Consider the following 19699-nt stretch of genomic DNA (forward strand, 5'->3'; position numbering starts at 1 on the left):
CCGGACGCAGACGAGTTCAGAAGCTGCTTGTGCTGGGGCCAGGCCGCGGCAGAGCCGCCCTTCCTCCGCCGAGTGCACCCCGGGGCAGTGGACCTAACCTCCGGCCTCCGCTCCTCACCTGGGAAGGGAGCGCACCTACCTCGCAGGAATGGGGTGGACTCAGGTGTGTGACGTGCTTAGCGCAGGGACGGTCAGCCTGTCGGTGTTTGGTGAGCGAAACGTGGGGGCGGCAGACTCACTCCCGGGGCAGGAGGAAGAACCTCTAGCTCCTCGCGGCCTCCGTTCCCCTCGCTTGCTCCCTGGAGAACCTCCTTTCCTTCCTCCTCCTCCGAGAGGAACGCAGAGAACTGTTGTTAAACATGCGGTTTTCCACTGACCCTTAGACCCACTGAATGAGGACTTACAAGGGCAGAGTCCAGAATCTGTCTTTTTTTTAAAAAGGGCTTTCCAGATGATAGGTTTGACACCCATGACAGGAAGCCCTGACTCACCGTCCATCACCAACTGTCAATCTCCTTCCTCCTGCCTGTGTCCCCACCTGTGATATGGGGCTAACAGAACCTGCTTCCTGGGTACTGTGTTTTGTGATGAGGATTAAATAAGTTAATATTTGAAAAGCGCCTAGAATAGTTCTACATACCCATTAAGCAATATGTGTGTTTATGAAATGAAATAAAACCCTTCCTTCCCAGGCATTTGAGGAGGCTCAGCTGACCTCTCTGGACCCCCTGAAGCAGTTTGCTGCCTGGTTCGAAGAGGCTGTTGAGTGTCCTGACATCGGGGAAGCCAACGCCATGTGTCTGGCCACCTGTACCAGGTGGGCATGGCCCTGGGCCCTGCTGTGGGTGGGCACAGATGCAGTAGGATTCTGAGGGAGCTCTCGGTTTGATGGATGACAACTTTATGGTTCTGGCACTTTCATTAAAATGCTGTGCGGCCTCAGGCAAGTTGCTTGTCCTCATTCCTCTCTGCCCTTGATGCAACCCCCCAGAGACCCTTGCCTCCCTTATCCCCCCACCTATCCTATTCCCAGCTGCCCTTGAAGAGCTATGCCTCCTGAGACCTCTTCATGAAGCTCTTTGTAGACAATGCTTGGTGTATCCTTCACTTGGTAATCAACCATTGAGACATCTCTCATATTAGCCTCCTATCCAATCCAACTCCTCCTGTCCCCCCTCAGTCAAATGTAAGGCCTTGAAGGCAGCGCTCTTGTGCTGTGCCCTGGGTGTCCCCCGAAGCCCTGAGCAGAGGGTCTGAGAGAGCCACACCTTCTGTGGTCCCTAAGCACTGGCCCGTTGCATTCTTGTTGGTTGCTGCCCTTAGAGCCGTGTTACTTCGCCAGGGCTACCATAAGAAACCACCACAGACAGGGTGGCTTACACAACGGAAATGCATTTTCTCACAGTTCTGGAAACTAGTAGTCCAAGATTGAGGTGCTGTCAGAGTTGGTTAGTAAGGCCTCTCTTCGTGGCTTACAGATGGCTGCCTTTTTGCCTTGTCCTCACATGGCCTTTCCTTTGTGCATGCAGAGAGCAAGGGAGAGATCAGTGGTGTTTCTCCCTCTTACAAGGACACCAGTGGTTTTGGATTAGAGTCCCACCCTATGACCGTATTTACCCTTACTCACTCCCTAAGGCCCTCTCTCCAAGTACTCACATTGGGGCAAGGGCATCAACATAGGCTTTTAGGGGGACATAGTTCAGTCCCTAACAGTCCTGGAAATGAAAGAATCCACAGACCGCTGTCAGGACAGTGGGAGGACGCCTCTGGCACACAGGGGGAAGGCTTCAATGTCATATTGGTGTTTGTTTGCTTTCAGGCTAAATCCCCAGGGGCAGGTGGGAATAGGTGGGTGGCCTGAGTGCCCGGACAGTGCAGAATAAGGGGACACAGCCGTAGGGATCCTCAGACATCCCAAGGGAGGGGCAGCGGCGAGAACACTGAAGTGGGCTCTGACCTCGGCGCTCTGCTCTCTGCCCCAGAGATGGGAAGCCCTCTGCCCGCATGGTGCTGCTGAAGGGCTTTGACAAGGATGGCTTCCGCTTCTTCACTAACTTCGAGAGCCGAAAGGGGAAAGAGCTGGTGAGGGGTCACGGTAAATCCTCCTCGGGGCTGCGGAGTCCAGCCCTTGCCTCATCAGTCACCCCCACCCCAACCCGCTTGCTGTCTGTGCTCAAGGGCCACCCTGCCTGGAGGCCTTTGCACTGCCGTTCTCCTTGCCGCACATGCATGAATGCTCTCCAACCACCCCTGGCTCTGTCACCTGTTTATCCAAGTAACCCTGTCCCTTCAGCCTCAGCCCCAATGTTAGCCTCTTCAAAAAAGCCTCCTCAGCTCCTACACAGAGTCAGCCGCTCATGCTGTTTGCTATCGTTCTCACTAGCAACTTTCCTGCCATTTTTTCAGTTTCTAACTGTGCATGTGTATGATGATGTGATTAATGTGTGTGTCCTCTGTTAAGTGGTAAGCTTTGCGGGGGCAGAGGCTGCATCTGTTGTATCTCTGTTACACCCCCATGACCCCTTCTGGTGTCGAATACAGCGTTGGCACTTCACATGCGTACAGTTCATAAATCCACATGAGTCATCCTCCCTGAGTCCCTGCCAGGCAAACATACATTTCTGAGAACTTGCAAAATCTGTGGGTTTGAGAAATGGCAAGCGTCTCTTTGGAGTCCAGCTGGCTTAGGTTTCCGACGCAGCCCTGCCACTTGCTGTGTGAACTCGGGCTCGTTACTTAACCTCTCTGAGCCTGTCTCTACCTGTAACAGTAGGCCTACCTTTGAGGGTTTAAATGAGATACTACACTGAGTGCATCTCCCGTGGGCCTGCACGCTGCAGACTTCCTGCCTTCCCCCCATGTCCTGACGCTGTCTGTGGATTCTGTTTCATTTCCAGGACTCTAATCCCTTTGCTTCCCTTGTCTTCTACTGGGAGCCCCTGAACCGTCAGGTGAGTGAGCATTCCCAGGGCAGCCTGGGGCGGGCTATGTTGGGAGGGGCCTGAGTTTATATAGGAGCCCAGTGGAGGTCCCCAGGCTGGGCAAACATCCTGCCTCTCATAGCTCTCGTATAGTTCGGTGGTCTGGTGGAAGCCCAGAGTGGTGAGGCATTGGCTAAAGAGAAGACGGGAATGGGCCTGTGGCCTGGGGAGGGCGAGTGAACGCCATATAGCCAAGGCCATCCCTGAGCAGGTGCGTGTGGAGGGCCCTGTGAAGAAGCTGCCAGAGGAGGAGGCCGCGCGCTACTTCCACTCCCGCCCCAAGAGCAGCCAGATTGGGGCTGTGGTCAGTCACCAGAGCTCCGTCATCCCTGATCGGGAGGTGAGTGGGGCTTCCTCTTAGTCCTCCGGGTGGCGAGGGCCCGGGCTCATCCCCAGAGGCTGTCTCCCAGGGATGCCAGGGCCCTCTCTCTCCAGCAAAGTGGAAAGGCTGTCTTCCTGGGGGAACGGGAGTGGGGAAATGGCCCAACCGGCCTCCTGTGTCCGTCGGACCCTCCCGTTGGACTGTGTTCCCAGAGGACAGAGGCCGCCTGTGCCTTGCTCACCTGTGTGCCAGCACCTGGCACATGCTCAGTACGTGGTCATTAAATGAGTCATTGACCGGGTCTGGCCCTTCCTCTATCTCCTTCCCCTGAACAGTATCTGAGAAAGAAAAACGAGGAATTGGAGAAGCTGTACCAGGAACAAGAGGTGCCGAAGCCAAAATACTGGTGAGTGATGCCTCATAGTCGTGTAGAAAGGGACACCAGGACCCTCGTGTTTGCTGGAAGCCACCCTGTCTGTGGGTTACAGATCTCCTCCCCGTCAACCCTGAGATACAGCCCAGCAACGTCCTTCAGGGGGCCCGGGGGTGGTGGGGAGTGACATGGCTGCTTCTCTTCGTAGGGGTGGCTACATCCTGTGCCCACAGGTGGTGGAATTCTGGCAAGGCCAGACCAACCGCCTACACGACCGGATCGTCTTTCGGCGGAGCCTCCCGACAGGAGACTCCCCTTTGGGGCCCATGACCCACTGCGGGGAGGAAGGCTGGCTCTACGAGAGGCTTGCTCCCTGACTCCCGGGCTGCGGTGCCCACGGGAGCGAGGACCGGGTGCTGAGAGAGGGTGTGGGGTTGGGAGTCGGGCCCTTCTAAGGGCCACCGTTTCCCTCCGCACTCCTTACATGTAGGGGTCTTCAGAGTTCATCCTTCCAGTACCCTCTACTTGGCTGGCTCTCAGTAAGCTCTAGTGGAGTGTAATGGTGGCATAGAGAACCACAAATGGACAGTAATCTCATCATTATTTTCTTGATTTTGACGATAGTTTACTGGAATGGCTCCCTCTAGAGGGAGCAGCTGCTGTAAATCCCTCTTCTGGTGACAGAGTGGGTCCCCAGCAGCCCTGTCTTTTTACCACTGTGACTGAGTCCTACTGGCCAAAGCTGATTGGTCCCAGCATAAGCACCTGAGCCAATCTCACCCATCGGTTTTTCTTGTCAATATTGGAAATTGGACACGGAGAGACCCAGAGCGTGCTCACTGTAGCCGCGTGGTTAGTGGCAGCCAAGAAGCCACGGCCTCTGGCTGCTGCTCTTGCAATTCCCTGAGAGACCTGGCGCCCTCCTTCCCCGCCGGGGCTGTGCGGTTCCTCCTCCTGCCTCACACACCCACTGTCTCTAAAAAGAAGTTTTTTTGGACATAAACTCGAAGAATAAATTGCTGTTGATTGCAAATAACAGAACCCTAACTCACTCGTTTATTAACAGATACTCTTATAGCATTTACCCTGCTGATAGCTGCCTTCCATGATCTGAAGCACAGCAGTGTGGGGAAAGATTGAATTTCTTCTCTGTAGCTCCAAAGGACCCATCGGTGGATATTACACAGAAATGGATTTCACTTCAGTATGGGGAGAGATTGCCAGGGGGAGGGGGTAGTGAGCATTAGGTAGTGAGTATTCTCTTCCTGGGAGCATTCAATCCCAGTCAGGAGTTTTGTAGAAAGGATTCATGTGCTGGTACCTACGGGCCAGGAAGATTTTAATCAAGCTTTATTTTCCATGTTGGTTTATAAACAGTATTTATTTATTTTACTTTCCAGGCATGAAATTAAATTATAGAGATTCTGCCTTTCTGACTACTCACACATCCCCTTCCCTACTCCTCACCTCTCCACATCACTGGTTTTCACCCACATTGGAATTACCGGGGGCCGGGGGGGGGCTTTAAAAATCCTGATGATGCCTAGATCCTCCCCTTAGAGATGACTTCACGGGTCTGAGGCATTGGGAAATTTAAAGGCTCCCAGGGAACTTTGTGAAGCCAAGATTTCGAGCCCCTGGGCTAGACCCTGTGTGGGCCTCAGGACGGCAGGCAGCATCGGCATCACTTGGGAGCCCACCCCAGACCCACTGAGATCCCGCCTGCATTTAACAGGACCCCACCCACCCCTGGTGACAGTGCACCCTCACGATCGGATTCTCCGGGAACCCTCGGCCGAGGCCTGTGCTGAACTGCATTTGCTTTCCTGGAGCACAAGTCTGGTGACCAGGGTCAGCCTGGATGAGTGGCCTGCAGGCTGTGGAGAGGAGCCAGGCTGGGTAAATGTTTGCTGTGACTCAGCCAGGGTGAGAGGACGGACTATTTGTGCACAGTGGCGTTGAACCTGCCCCTCTGCACACGGCTTCATTCACTGTACGGGCATGTGCTTCAGCGTCTGTGAGTGACCAGCTCCCCCAAGGGCCTCTCTCTTGTTATTCATCCCCCCTCAAGCCCGAGCGTAGGAAAGCACAACCTTTCTGAAACCTACAGGAGAGGGTGCTGGGGACCCTTCCCTTGTCCTGTTTGTGTTTCTGGGAGCTGTGTCTCCCCAGCTTTGAGCCTGGTCTCAGCAGTTCTGTTCTCCGTCCGGCAATCACTTTGCCAGATCTCTAATAAAAACTCACCAGATGTGCGTGATGTTAATGTCCGGTCTGGCCTGGTCTTGCCCCCCACCCTAGGAAGGAAGGGAGTTGGGGGATTAAGCAACTCTGCCCACCTCGATTTTCCTCTCTTGGGAGGTGGGGCATCCAGCAGGGGGCGCCTGCTGCCCAAGGTTGGCCCCTTTTCGGCTGCACAGGCCATTCTAGCCTGCCCCGCCTGCCTCCCCCTCCCCCCTTGGGTTGAGTCCCAGTGAAACTGTGGTCGATAACCCGTAGCCTCTCCCGGCTCCTGCACATATTTGCACTTTCGGTTCCTCCTCCTCTGGCCTGGTAAAAACTCACAGCTGCCTGGGCTGACTCCCTGGGCAGCCAGATATCCCTTTGGCCGTTGGTAACCACCCCACCTCCTCACCCCCATCCACTAATCCCAGGTTAGGGGAATATGTGGAGTTTCCCGGGAAGATTCCTGCAGTCATCAGTTTGGGGCCGTGGAGCATGGTCATATGTATGGGGCAGAGGGGTCCGCAGACCCTGCCAACTAGAAGGAGTCATGGTGGCAGTGAGGTGCCAGCGTTAGGCCACAGGTAGGGTCTGTGGCCCAGGGCCCAGCTTCATCCCCCTACCCTCGCCTCAGGGAAGCTCAGGATGGGCAGGAGCGGGAGGTCCCTACAATCTGGGGTCTCAGGGTCCACTCAGCCTCCACGCTGGTTGGCTCTCCCCCGTTGGTCCCAGAGTCTGCAGCACCCTCAAATGGTGCTCGCCTCCCAGGATCCCACGGTCCAGGCCTAGCCCTGGCTCATCCCACCTCTCCTTCAGCTGAAGGTGACCGGTTCCTTTCTTTGTCCCGAGTTTCCCATCCCTAAGCAGATGCAAATCAAGAATGGAAGGGGCTGTGTGTTTCAGTGGTCACAGCGCAGCCCAGCTCTGGCTTCAGTTCCAGCCCCACCTCTGCGAGGACATGGTCTCGGGTGAGTGACTTCAAGCTCTCTAAGCTCCGCCCTCACCTGGAAAGTGGGGGTAGTTAGTAATGGGCCCTGTCTCAATGGGGCACGAGAGGATTAAAGGAGGAACCTGGGGGAGTACTTGCCACAGGGCCTGTCCCATTTTAATCCTCATCCAAGGATGTTTCTTTGTTGTTTTTTTGATGCTCACCCAAGGATTTTTTCCCCATTGATTTTCAGAGTGGAAGGGAGTGGGGAGAGGAGAGAGAGAAACATCTATGTGAGAGAGACGCATCGATTGGTTGCCTCCCACATGCGCCCTGACCAGGGCCTGGGATCAAACCCACAACTGGGGTACATGCCCTTGATTGGGAATCGAACCCGCAACCTTTTTGATGTACAGGACAACACTCCGATCAACTTAGCCACCCAGCCAGCGTGGGCCTGGCCCATTTTAAACCCTCTGTAAACGTCAGGTATTGACAGTGGGCAGGACTGGACTATGGGGAAAAGTGTGCTCCTCCACGGGAGGCTTTATGGACTGAGTTACTGGGGGGACCTTAGAAAGTTCCGGCATGAGGAGGGACAGGGGAAGAGTCCTCCTGTCCTCCTGCTCCCGGTCTCTCCCTCACTCATCCTCAGAGCTCCCCGTGCCTTGGGTGAGGCCACCTAACAAAGGCCCCCTTGTATGGTCTGTTTGTTTTGGTAATAAATTTCCTGAGCAGCACTCCTTGGGGTGGGGTGGGGTGGCCCAGCAGCCTGCGAGGAGCTGGCCTGGAAGCTGCTGGACCACATTGTTTAGTCGCCACCTTGGTCTCTCTCTCTCCATGTTCCCACCATGAGCTCTGGAGATATGGCCAATGTTTTCCAGTTCCCAGCTCCTGGGGCTTGAGAAAGATCCAGATCTAACAGCCTAACGAGCACGCTCTCTCCTCTTCCTTAAATGGAAACTGGGGGCTATGGTGAGTTCCCTAATAAGGGAAAGGGGGGAGGAAACCAATGTTAATGGCGCACCTACTACAGGACTACAAATGGGCCGCTAACCACTGACCACTCCCTGTGACATAGATATCATTATAGGCCCTTTTATAGAAGAGAAAACGGAGGCTCAGAGGAGGGATGTTTAAAAAAAATTTATTGATTGATTTTTAGAGAGAGAAACATTGATTTGTTGTTCCACTTATTTATGCATTCATTCTATGTGCCCTGACGGGATGGAACCAGCAGCGTATTGGGACGATGCTCTAATCAACTGAGCTACCGGCCAGGGTTCAGAGGAGGTTGTTTTTTGTGTGTGTGTGTGTTTTTAATGTTCCCCAAATCACACCGCTACTAAGAGGTGGAACCAGAATTTGAATCTTGATCCCAAACCAAACCACTGCAACTTTGGGTCAGTCCCCAGAGGTCTGCTTCGTTCTCTTGCAGCCCCTGCTGGCCTCTGTTGACCAGAGGGACTGACCACTGAGGTGCCACAAGCACCGTGGCTGGAGGGTGAAACTGGTGTCCCCGTCCCTACATTCCGCCACCTGGGACCCTTTGTGAAATGTGGGAGGAACGATTTGAGCACCAGGTTCCACTGCCATGAAGGGAAACAAAGACATAAACACAGTCCTCTCGATAAATGGAAGACGAGCGTAGAAATAGATGCTCCGCTTTTGCAGCATTGTTTATTACAAAGGGAGAAACCTACAGTTATTTCCTTAAACAAAATTCAAGGCTCCAGGACTCATCTCTGGGGCTGATCCATCTTAAATACCGGGGGTGGGGGGGTGGGGGGGGGGAGAACTGGCTGCAGTTAGGTCTGACCAGAGCTTCCCCACCCCCTCCCCTAACTTGGACCCATGGGGTCCCTAACCTGGCCACCTCCAGGGAGTGCCAGGGTCCTCCTCCCCCTGCACATCTGGGGGCAAAGTTCCCGGAAGTTTCCCACTTGTGTTAGGAGGTGAGCTCAAGTTCAGCCCACCTCTGGCTCCTGGAAACCATCCCCCATCACAAGTCTGCTGGAAAATGCACTCTCAGGATTGGTCCAGGGAACAGTCACAGGTAGAGACAGTAGAGGGAGCAGCAAGTCAAACTCACCCTTGACCCCGTGCCCTGGGAGGAAGTGAAGTCAATCAGGCTCCCTCTCTCTATTCCTGGTCCGCCTCCCTGCCCGCCCTGACACGGCTTCCGGGAGGGCTGACTCCCTGGGTGGCACTTGTCATCCTGGAACCGAAGTGCCTTTATATGTGGTGGGGGACGGTGGGAGGACCCTGGGATCTCCCAGGCTTCCCAGAAAGCCGGGGCACATAAATACAAACCTAAAACCAGACATTGCCTGCCAGCAGGCATCAACTGCCCCCAGGGCTTCCGCTGCGGCCAAAGAGGCCTGCGTGGCAAGCTCCGAGCTCAGATCCAGCTGACGGCAGGGAGCAGGCAGGGAGCTGCTGGCTAGCACCCTCCTCGGCCCCATTCACTGTCCTTTGCCCTCCCTGTCATCGAAGAGGTTGGGGTTCTCCGCCAGCGTGGCTCGCACCTTCTTCTTCTCCTTGAAGCGGCCGGAGTTGGAGACCTTGACGTGCTTGCCCTTCGTGTTCTTGTCCACGATCTTCTCCAGGCGGGTGTTAAAGTCACTGTTGGGATCCCCGCCCTCAGGTCCCGGGGGCTCGGCGCCGCCCTCCGCTTGGGCATAGGTGTCAGGGATCTCGTACAGCACCTTGGGGGCCGACTTCTTCTTCCGGAGGAAGGTCAGCTTCCACCAGCCCACTTCGGTCATGGTGCTCCCTGAGCGGAGGGGGGGCTTCTGCAGGAGAGAGGAAGGGGTCAGTGGGGAGAAGGCGGGGGGTGCCTTGGAGCAGCCCCCTCTAGACTCCTAACCACCGGCTATTTTATTGATCTATTATTTACTTATTGTTTGTTTAGCTATTTATTTTTGTTATTGTTCATCCTCATCCAAGGATATTTTTCTGTTGGTTTTTAGAAAGAGTGGGGAAGGGAGGGGAAGAGAGAGAGAGAAACATCGAAGTGAGAGAGACACATCAATTGGTCGCCTCCCGCACGTGCCCCGACCAGAGCCTGGAATGAGTCTGCAATCAAGGTACCTGCCCTTGACCAAAATAGGACCCAGGACCCTTTAGTCTGTGGGCTGATGCTCTATCCACTTCCGTTCACTGAGCTAAACCCGTTAGGGCTATTATTATTTTTAATCCTCACCTGAGGACATGCTGAGAGAGAGAGAGAGAAACTTCAATCAGTTGCCTTTAGTATGTGTTTCAACCAGGGATGGAACCCACAACCCAGGTATTCTCCCTCACCAAGAATCGAATGGGCAACTTTTGATGCACAGGGCAATGCTCAACCACCTGACTACTGCAGCCAGGCCCCACGGGCTATTTTTAATGGCCCAGGCCTAAAGGAATGAAAGGTGGGGCCGAGTGACCCCAAGATTCAGGTAAGTGATGCAATGCATTTGGAGAGAAGAGAGAGGGTCTGGGGAAGAGGTAGCCAAACACACATGGACAGGAAAGCCATCTGAGCCCAGGGGAGGTGACAGTGGGGAAGACACAGGCCATCGCCAGGCGGCATCGAGCTGCCAGGTCCCTTGGGGCTGCAGGAAGGTGAACAGCTTGCCCAAGTCACACAGCATCCAGGCCTTGGACACCCTTTGGGCAGATGGTCAACTGGTATCAGACAGACAGAAACACCCTGGGCATCTTGCTTGGAATTCATTCATTAATAAATCCATGCATTCAAATTTCAACAGGACGTGTGATGTTTAGAGTAATTTGGACTTCCCACTGGTGATGAGCAGGAGAGGAGCCTCAGGCTGGGGGTGGGAAGCGCTGGGACTGCTCCAGGTGCGTGACCCCTGGCAAGTGACTCCAGGTGCGTGACCCCTGGCAAGTGACTCCAGGTGCGTGACCCCTGGCAAGTGACTCCAGGTGCGTGACCCCTGGGACTGTTCCAGGTGCGTGACCCCTGGCAAGTGACTCCAGGTGCGTGACCCCTGGCAAGTGACTCCTCTGGACCTCAGAGGCCTCATCCGTGCCTCCCAGCCTCATATTCAGCTCTGACGTTGATGGCCGCCCACAGAGAGAGACTTGCTTTGCAAAATACAACTTACGATAATGGTGATAATGGTTGAGGGATGGCCCCCTTTCCCACCCAGCTTCCACAAGGACAGGAGTTGGAAGGGGAGCTGGAAATTTGGAAGGAGGTTCGGTGGGGCCAAGAGGTACATGCGACATATGGTTTTCATGGGCTGGACTCTCCATAGGAAACCCCAAAGAGATGGGCTGTGGGCTAAAGTCCAGGCTCCTCCACTGACAAGCCGTGTGCCCGGGATGAGACCCCACCGTTTACCGACCGCCACAAAGGTGCGTCTGAGCTAGTGGAGATTTTGGGAGATGCCTGCACATCACTGACAGGTGGGCATGTAGACCAGAGGGATTAAGATCAGTCATGGCACCTCTGTTTCGGGAGAGGCTGGTAGTCTGGCCTCGGGACTCCTGAGTGTGGCTGTGAAAGGTCCTGGGGAGGAGGGGCAGCAGCCACCACACACCAGAAAGCTAGACGGTCAGTCAGCCCGGCACAGGCAAATGTGTCACCTCTTTCAAAAAACAGATGGTCTTGCCCGGCCGGCGTGGCTCAGTGGTTGAGCTTCAACCTATGAAATAGGAGGTCACGGTTCAACTCCTGGTTAGGGCATATGCCCGGGTTGCGGGCTTGATCGCCAGCGTGGGGCATGCTGGAGGCAGCCGATCAATGATTCTCTCTCATTCTCTCTCATCATTGATGTTTCTCTCTCTCTCTCTCTCTCTCTCTCTCTCTCTCTCTCTCTCTCTCTCTCTCCCTCCCTCCCTCTCTTCCTCCCTCCCTCCTTTCATCTCTGAAATCAATAAAAATATATTTTAAAAAATAAAAATGAAAACTGATGGTCTTAACTACCTTTTCTAAAAAGGCCAGAAAGAAATATGACAAATGTCTAGTAGTGGTTTTCTTTATGTAGAAGGAATATGGGATGCTTTCTCCCCTCCACTTTTCTAATTTCCAGATCTTCCACAATGAGTGTGGAGTCTGTTCTGTTAGAGGAGGAACACATCAAATTCAGAAAAAACGAAGGCTGGGAGTGGGCTGAGCGCCCCCCTCCATCAGCTCCCTTGCTGTTGTCCCCCGTCCCCCCAAAATGCCCATCCCCCTGCCCAGAGCACGCGCCCAACCGATTCCTTCCAGGGCTTTGTCCAGAAGGCAGATTCCACGCTGCCACCTCTGTCCCTCTGCTCGGCTCACGCAGCAAGAGACCCCAGGGTAGACCTGGTGCAGCTCCCACTTAGAAAGGGAGGGAGGGGGAGAGTGGCCAGATAAATACCTTCCGGGCACCCAGGGGAGGCGAGGGCACCCGGGGGACGGCCCGGGAGGTTTGCTTTGGCAGCTCGCCCCACCCGGGCCTAGCACAGCCTTGCTCAGATCTCGGTGTTCCAGGATGGGTGTCTGGAAGGAGCTGCGAGAAGGGCAGGGAAGGACGGACAGGAGGCTTGCTCCCTTGCTCGGCCTGTGGGTGCCTGCGTCGCCACCTGGCCTGGGGCAAGTCCCATGGCCCCCCCAGGGCTGCCAAGGAACGTGGGGAGTGGAGGATCCAACTCCCGAACCAACAGCAATAACCAGACTGCCTAGCCTAGAGGAAGTGGCTGTTTTATGTGCCAGTTAAAACAGGCCCGCTTTACTGGGCATTTCAAGTTAGCCTCTACAGCAGCGGTTCTCAACCTTCTGGCCCTTTCAGTACAGTTCCTCATGTTGTGACCCAACCATAAAACTATTTTCGTTGCTACTTCGTAACGGTAATGTTGCTACTGTTATGAAGCGTCATGTAAATATCTGATCTGCAGGATGGTCTTAGGCGACCCCTGTGAAAGGGTCGTTCGACCGCCAAAGGGGTCGCGACCCACAGGTTGAGAACCGCTGCTCTACAGGGAGGGACAGATCACAAGGAACTGGTCAGAAAACCAGAGTCAGGAATGGCCCTTGGACCCTGCCCTTCGGCCTCCACCATGGCACCTCGGTGCCCGTGTCTCCTGGCTTAAACTCTGGTCTCTCTAGCAGACTGTTAGCCAGGCCTCGCTGTCCCCCTGCTTAGGGTACGCGAGCACAAGCAAGCACGTGGGTGCCCCTTTAAGCAAGCCTGGCCTGTGGAAATCTGAATTTGCAGATTAGCTAAATTAGGTCTTTGTTTTGCAGAATAACCCAGCTAGCTATAAGATTCTGTCTGGTAAACAGTGAGTTACCCCGAGAGTGTAAAGTCTGACTTGCTTAAAAAAGAAGAAAAAAAAGAAAGTGTTATCCAAACTTCCCAGCTACCCAAAGTAGCCAAGAACAAGATACCTACAGCCACACGCCTACGCCTAATCGCAGAGGGTCGCAGGGCTGGGGGCGGGGAATGAATTGGGATTTTGAGCAGGGTCTGCAGTCTGTTCATGGGCCAAGCCGAGGGCTGAGCCCTTGCCCTGGGGCCCTACAATCCATGGGATGATAGAAATCTGCCCCTGAGGAGGCCACTACACCTACACTGTTTGCACAGCTTGGGAGCCCAGCCTCCCGGGACAGCCCACCGCCCTTGCCTATAATAGCTACACCATGGCCCGCACGCACGTGGGCACCCGGGTAGGCCCCACCGCCCCAGCTGAGTTTGCCCAGGCGAGGTTGAGCCCCTTCTCAGCTGAGCCAAGTTAACCATTGACTGGGGCAAGTGGAGGGGTGGAGGGGGCTGGAGGGAGCAAGTCGGCATCTGCCTTGTAAGACAAAACCCAGAGCCCCAGCCCTCAGCTTTCTGGGGGGCCGTGGGACTTCTCCACCCTGGATAAATCTGGGGTACCCTAGACAGGAACAGGAGGAGGTTCAGACAGCCAGAAATACCCTCCAGGCTGGGGGTAGGCGCTGGTGGGCTCCAGCTCCACAAGAGTTAACAGAGAACTGCTCTGGAGAGAAACTCTCCCCCCAGGAGTTCCAGGCTGGAGGCCTGGAGTGACTCCAAGAAGCCAACGGGACGAGCCCCGAATCCTGCCTGCTCACCCAGGAAGGTGGGAGCCCGCGTGCCAGGCTCTCCCTCGCAGCTGGACTTGTCAGCCACGGAGGCAGACGGGGCCCTGGCTGCACCGCGGTTTCCCCGCCGCCCACCCGCGGCCTGTACCTGTGATCCTGGCTGCCGCAGCTGGAGGTGAGCCCCTCCCTAGGGAAGGGGCTGAGCGCCGGCGCTGCCCCTGGGGGAGCCTGGGGGAGCCGGGGGAGCCGCCAGGGTGCTGCGCCAGGCACGGCCGGGCCAGGGGAGCTGGGTAGGAGCAGCTGTGCGGCAGGTGCCAGAGAAACAGGTGCGGGAGCGGGGTACCTGCTCACTGTGCCTGCAGGAGTCAAGGTGAACCTGAAACCCAGCCCCTCCCGGCTAAGTAAACAGAAGCAGAGGCCTGCTCGGCCTGATGAATATTCATTACCCCAGAAACCCAATCCCTGGGCCCGGCACCCACCCAGGGTCCTGCAGGGACCGCCTGGCCAGGAGGAGGAAATCCCCAGGGAAGCCCGGGGTCGGGGAGGTGGGGAGCCCTCTGCTCCGTCTCCCCCCTCTCCAGCGCCTGGTTGCTGGCCGCCTGTAGGCAAGGTCACCCCCCCCCCCCCGCCCGGTTCATGCCCGAGGAGGTTCAGAACCCTTTTCGGCCACAAAAAAGCCTGGACCTTGCCCCGGGCGCAACCGGGAAAGGGTTAAGGACCGCTGCTCCCCGCTGGCTGAGGAGGACAAGGGTGCACCCAGCTCCTTTGAACTCCAGAGTCGAAACCAGTCCCTGGTTAAACTGGTTGGCAGAACGGTTCCCAGGGTGTCCGCTCCGCCCCAGGTTCAGGGCTCCACAGGCGGCGCTGGGTGGGCGGCTGCGGCTCCCAGGCCCTAAAGGCCCCTCCTCAAGCTCTCCCAGCGCTGGAGTGGGAAGGGGGCCCTGGGGCCTCCAGACCCACTACAACCGCAAATCTCCTCCCGCCTCCCTTGCTCAGCGGTGGGCTCTGGGGGCCGTGAAAGCCCGTGTGTGCGGGAAAGGGCGGTTATGTTCCTGCGACGGCACCATACTTTCCTTAGCCTCTCGGAGAGAACCGTGATGGCTCCCACCCCAGGCACCACTTCACTCAGCTTCCCCCAAGTGGCCAGCTGCCCCTCGGATGGACCTCGCTGGGTGTTCCAAAGCGCAAAACCTGGGGCCGGCTCTCAGGGAGGAGGCGGGGAGAGAGGAAAAGGCGAGAAGGCAGAGTGCACAGGGGTGACATCCTCACTGGTCCCCGCAGTGGTCGGCAGCCACAGCTCCTCTTGCAAATCAGCCGGGCCCTGAGCAGCCCTCGGCCTGGCTGCTCTTACATATGGCGCGTGCCTGGGGGAAGGTTCTCTGGGGCCCCCTCAGGCGGCCCTTGGTGTTTGCGGTCTCCCTCCCCGCTGTACGCTGTACGGTGAGTGCCCCGCAGCTCCCTGTCCCGGTGCTGCCCAGCCGAGATGCTCAGCCCACCGGCTCCCTTCTTCCATGGGCTGAGTATGTCCGTGCCAGGCTCCGAGGGGGGCACTAGGTGGAGAAAAGACACACAATTGTCCCTTCCCCGGCTCGCCCCCCACCCTACACTTTAAATCCTAACCAACTCTCAAACCTGCCCCACTGTCGCCACCTCGGCTTCTACTTCCTTCAGTTTCTCACGACCTTGTGAATTCGTGTCCCTAAGCCTCAGGGGGACAGGCCACAGGACACCCGCCTGGCCTGGTCCTCGGAGGATGGGATTCCTGCAGCCTCCTCTCCCAACGTCCCCCAATGTGCGCACGAGGCCCTTTCTGGGCCTCCCCTCCAGGGTGCAGAGGCTGCCTGGGTGGGTGAGATCAGGAACGCAGGCTGTGCTCTAGGCCAGGAATGGCCCCCCCACCCCCTGTGTAACCCAACACGAACTCCTGTTCATCCCTCAAGACCCAAATTAACTGTTTGCCTCCCGCCTCACCAAGAAGCGTCTTTTTCCGAAAGTTTGTTAAAAGGCTCCTATTTAACATGATGTGCACGATGGTTGATTGTGCAACCGGAATGAGAAGCAGAAACATTCTTAATGAGAAAGCCTTAATGTTGCCTTTGTGCCTCCCTCCCTTGGACAGGTAAGTGTGAGAGAAAACTGGTTTCTTTCTTTTTTAAAAAAATATTTTTAAAATATATTTTTATTGATTTCAGAGAGGAAGGGAGAGGGAGAGATAGAAATATGAATGATGAGAGAGAATAATTGATTGGCTGCCTCCTGCATGCCGCACCCCCCCCCCCTCCCCGGGATTGAGCCCACAACCCGGGCATGTGCCCTTGACCAGAATTGAACCTGGGACCTTTTGGTTCTCAGGCTGACGCGCTATCCATCGAGCCAAACTGGCCAGGGCTTTAAATATGTTTTTTGTTGATTTCAGAGAGAGGAAGGGAGAAGGAGAGAGAGAGAGAAACATCAATGAGAGATAAACATTCATCGGCTGCCTCCTGCACGCCCCCTACTGGGGAACGAGTCTATAATCCAGGGAATCAAACAATGACCTCCTGGTTCATGGGTCCATGCTCCACCACTGAGCCACCCAGCTGGGTGAAAACCGGGTTATGTCACTTCTTGTTTCAGCGGCAGCAGGCTTGTTACCTTGTCTCCCAGGGTTTGTGTGAATTGAAGATATTATTTTGCAAGGTCCCTTGCGGAAAGAGTACACTGTTGCCCCGGGAAGATGCCCACAACTTTCCAAATCTGACACTTTCTCTGAAAACCTGGTCCATTTGAGCGTGGACGTCCAGTCCAGACAACACCAGAGAGGCTGAAAAGCCATCCTAGCTCGGGTGTTGGGAAGGGACTGGAAGGATGGAGGGATGGGCACTGGCCTGGGGGACTCTAACCAGGGCCGGAGCCATTTCCATCTTCACAGGAAGAGGCTCCCGTGAAGGCACTCATTCCCCCCTCACCCCGCCCCCCGAAACCCAGGCCTCTGATTTCTGGGACACACGGGGGCAGAGTCCTGTCCTCTCAGCCTCACGCTGGAGAAGGCGCCCCAGGGGGAACCGCAGTGCCCACCTGTGGCCTGCCCTTCGGAGCATGCCACCCGGACCAGCCCCCCAACCCACCCTCCTGGGAGAGCCCAGCCTGGGAAGTCAGGCCCAACCCCTGGCCTTTGGGGGATCTATTTTGGGGAGGAGCAGAGTTGGGAGGGGAGTTTGAGACCAGGCTGTAGACTGTGAATAACCCTTTAACAGATCGCCCACACGCAGCCTGCTTCATTGCTTGATACAAGGCCTCACCTTTCAATGCCCTTTCTGAAACTAGGCTCTAGGGTGATATTCCACAAACAAGCAAAGTGCATGTTCTGGGAAACGTGTCCTTGTTGAGAACAGCAAGTAAAATACACGGAGGGAGTTAGTTCCAAGGACCTCGATGGCCTCCCGGGGCTCGGAGCCCTGCTTCTGTGGTCCTTTTTGTTGCAGGATGGAACCTGCCACTTGACCGGGAATCGAACCCACGACCCTTCGGTGTGCGGGCCGGCGCTCTAACCACTGAGCACACTGGCCAGGGCCTGTGTGGACTCAACCCCGATGGTGGATGGATCCTCTCAGCGGGTGCGCCAACCTGCATTCCCACTGCCATGTTCCCATTGCCCTCGGAGGCATGGAACAGAGTCTCCCCGGGAGCCAGCCGCTGCGCGGAACCCACCTCGCTGACAACTTGCTTTCAGGCTCCTGGCCTGCAGAAGCGTGAAAACATACATTTCTGATGTTCCGAGGCACCGTTTTGTGATCATTTGCTCCAGCAGTCCTGGCGAACCACAAACCTCGTTTCTGGTAAAGCTGAGCATCTTGTCAGACATGTGCTGGCCATGTGGGTTTCCTGTTCTCTGAAAGGACCCTTTCTCGGTGTAGAAGAGCTCCCCCCTCCCCATCTGACTGCCGTCCTTCTCCTGTGCACCGACTGGAATCCTATAAATGCGTCTATGGGTTCCTGGACCCTTGGCACAAGGCTACAGGGGCCTGCTGCCCGCTGGCTGGGAACCCCGGTCTGCAGGCGTAAATTCCAATCCTTCGCCGTGGGCCTGAGGGTTCTGCACGGTCTCCCCTGGCCAATCTCTTCCACCAAATAGCTTTCCCCTCTCCCCACAAACATCCCAGGCCCCCCTCCCCCACCCCCTCGTGATCAGCCTCTTCTGGAGCAGCCTCGTCTCTCTTTCCTGCTTCACCCATGCGGTTCCTCTCCTCTGCTCTCCACTCGGCCGCAGTCCCTTCCCACCCTGCAAGTCCCACCTCCAGGGCTTCTCCTCCCGGAGCCGCCCTGGCGGTTCCTGTCCCCACCCTGTGCCTGTACCCCCAGGTTGAGTTGGCCGCTCCTCCCCTCTGCTCCCCGAGCTCCCGCGCACACCTCTGACTCGGTCCATGACCTGTGACGCATGAGCACAGTGCTGGGCGCCGGGGGTGCTGTCATGGGGTTAGCCCTGCACGCATCATGCTGTCACGCTGTTGGAGGGCGGGGACTATGTTTCCGTGTGAAGGTCCCGACATTGACGTACATGGGACAGGAGGCCGGGCAGTGGCTTGGTTTTCGCTCCCTCCACCTGCCCTGAAGGGAGTGAGATAACGACATGCAGGGGCAGCCTTAGGAGATGACGCCTCAGACCCGACTCACAAGGCCACCCAGTGAGGCGTCCTCCCCTAGAAGACCAACAAGATGAAGGGGTGGGAGGGCACGGCTGGCCAGGGTTTGGGGTGCAGCCGGCGGCCCCAGAGCATGACCCAGCTGATGAGTTAAGTCAGTGGCCTGTGCTTAACTCGGGAAGCCAACCAGCCCTGATGTCTTTACCTCCATTTCCTCCCTCTGGTTCCAAGAGGTTCAGGGGGCTGGACTACACGTCCTGAGCTGCAGAGAGAGGGAGAAGGGACAGGCTGGGGGACACACACTCCGCCCCCAGACCCAGTGGTCCTGCTCCCCCCTCATCACTGTCTCCGTGCACATGGCGCACCTTCTCCTAGTCCTTCCTTTACACCCACCGTCAGGCCCCTCACGGTCAATGTCAGGTGTGAGGCCGGGGGCTGGGGTCACAGGGGTGAAGAAGGCTCCCCCTGCCCATAGGTGCCCTCAGACTAGCTGGGGAGGTGGACACTGGAAAACGCCGCACAGAGATCATCCTGCAAACAGCGAGGGCCCCCCTGAAACCGCTGAGTTTCCAGGGCTTCCAGCCCGGCAGGCAGACCACACGCATGCACACGCACACACACACGCACACACACACGCACACACACAGGCAGCGTGGCTGTGAGCAAACACGCAGAAGACACGGACCATAAAGTAATAAACAGAGGGCCGATTAAAAAATGGATTGCTTGAAGGTCAAGGGTAAGCCTCCTTTCTTATGGCTATTGCAGGAAGATAAGCAGTGGCCGTCCTCGCCCAGGACGGGGTGTGGTGAGGAAGAACTTCGGAAAGGGGCAGGGACGGCAGGGTGGGTGGGGGTGCTGACTGGCACAACAACTGGGGAGAAAGTGGGAGTCAGGCCGAGGAGGAGGGGGGAGAGACGGGCCGGGGTGGCTGAGCTGCGGGAGGGGACCGGCAGGGCTGCCGAGAAGCCACCTGCTGGGGAACGAGGATGCAGGTGGGGGAGCCAGACCGGCCTGGGGTGGACTCCCAGCCCCAACACTGGTATGATTTGGGCAAGTTACGTATCTAAGCGTTGGCTCCCTCGCCTTTAAAATCTGGCCAGTGGTAGTACCCACATTACAAGGTTGTTGGATCAAATTAGATAAGGCTTGTCAAACACTGAGATCTACACTGGCCTGGGGCACCCGGTTATCACTGAATAAGCAAACTGACTGTGATGAGACGT

At 56.4% G+C, this 19699-nt stretch overlaps 2 protein-coding genes across 3 annotated transcripts; one reads left to right on the forward strand and one right to left on the reverse strand.

Annotated features, from left to right (window-relative positions):
* The first annotated feature begins 133 nt into the window (after window positions 1-133).
* On the forward strand, window positions 134-5928 carry PNPO (pyridoxamine 5'-phosphate oxidase). Of its 2 annotated transcripts, none has more exons than XM_014464485.2 (7): window positions 134-163; window positions 693-817; window positions 1983-2082; window positions 2898-2951; window positions 3193-3321; window positions 3639-3709; window positions 3885-5928. In XM_014464485.2, the coding sequence occupies exons 1-7, from the start codon at window positions 149-151 to the stop codon at window positions 4051-4053; spliced, it is 663 nt and encodes a 220-aa protein (XP_014319971.1). In that variant the 5' UTR covers window positions 134-148; the 3' UTR covers window positions 4054-5928. The 2 variants fall into 2 exon arrangements, with proteins under 2 accessions (XP_014319971.1, XP_014319970.1); XM_014464484.2 differs by lacking the exon at window positions 134-163 and adding an exon at window positions 250-572.
* A 2557-nt stretch (window positions 5929-8485) lies between these two features.
* PRR15L (proline rich 15 like) lies at window positions 8486-14276 on the reverse strand. The gene is made up of 2 exons (XM_006098917.3): window positions 14000-14276; window positions 8486-9619 (listed from the first exon to the last, which is right to left on the reverse strand). The coding sequence occupies exon 2, from the start codon at window positions 9590-9592 to the stop codon at window positions 9290-9292; it is 303 nt and encodes a 100-aa protein (XP_006098979.1). The 5' UTR covers window positions 9593-9619; window positions 14000-14276; the 3' UTR covers window positions 8486-9289.
* Between the last annotated feature and the right edge of the window lie 5423 nt (window positions 14277-19699).

This window comes from Myotis lucifugus, unplaced genomic scaffold (assembly GCF_000147115.1).
Source record: "Myotis lucifugus unplaced genomic scaffold, Myoluc2.0 scaffold_254, whole genome shotgun sequence".
In the NCBI taxonomy this organism is placed as follows: domain Eukaryota; kingdom Metazoa; phylum Chordata; class Mammalia; order Chiroptera; family Vespertilionidae; genus Myotis; species Myotis lucifugus.

What these genes read in the sequence shown, in the direction of transcription:
- PNPO (XM_014464484.2), top strand. Translation starts at nt 546, where the DNA reads ATGGGGCTAACAGAACCTGCTTCCTGG. An exon ending in TGTCTGGCCACCTGTACCAG is followed by an intron (nt 818 to 1,982) that starts GTGGGCATGGCC and finishes TCTCTGCCCCAG; the next exon opens with AGATGGGAAGCCCTCTGCCC. An exon ending in GTGCCGAAGCCAAAATACTG is followed by an intron (nt 3,710 to 3,884) that starts GTGAGTGATGCC and finishes TTCTCTTCGTAG; the next exon opens with GGGTGGCTACATCCTGTGCC.
- PRR15L (XM_006098917.3), bottom strand. Translation starts at nt 9,592, where the DNA reads ATGACCGAAGTGGGCTGGTGGAAGCTGACCTTCCTCCGGAAGAAGAAG.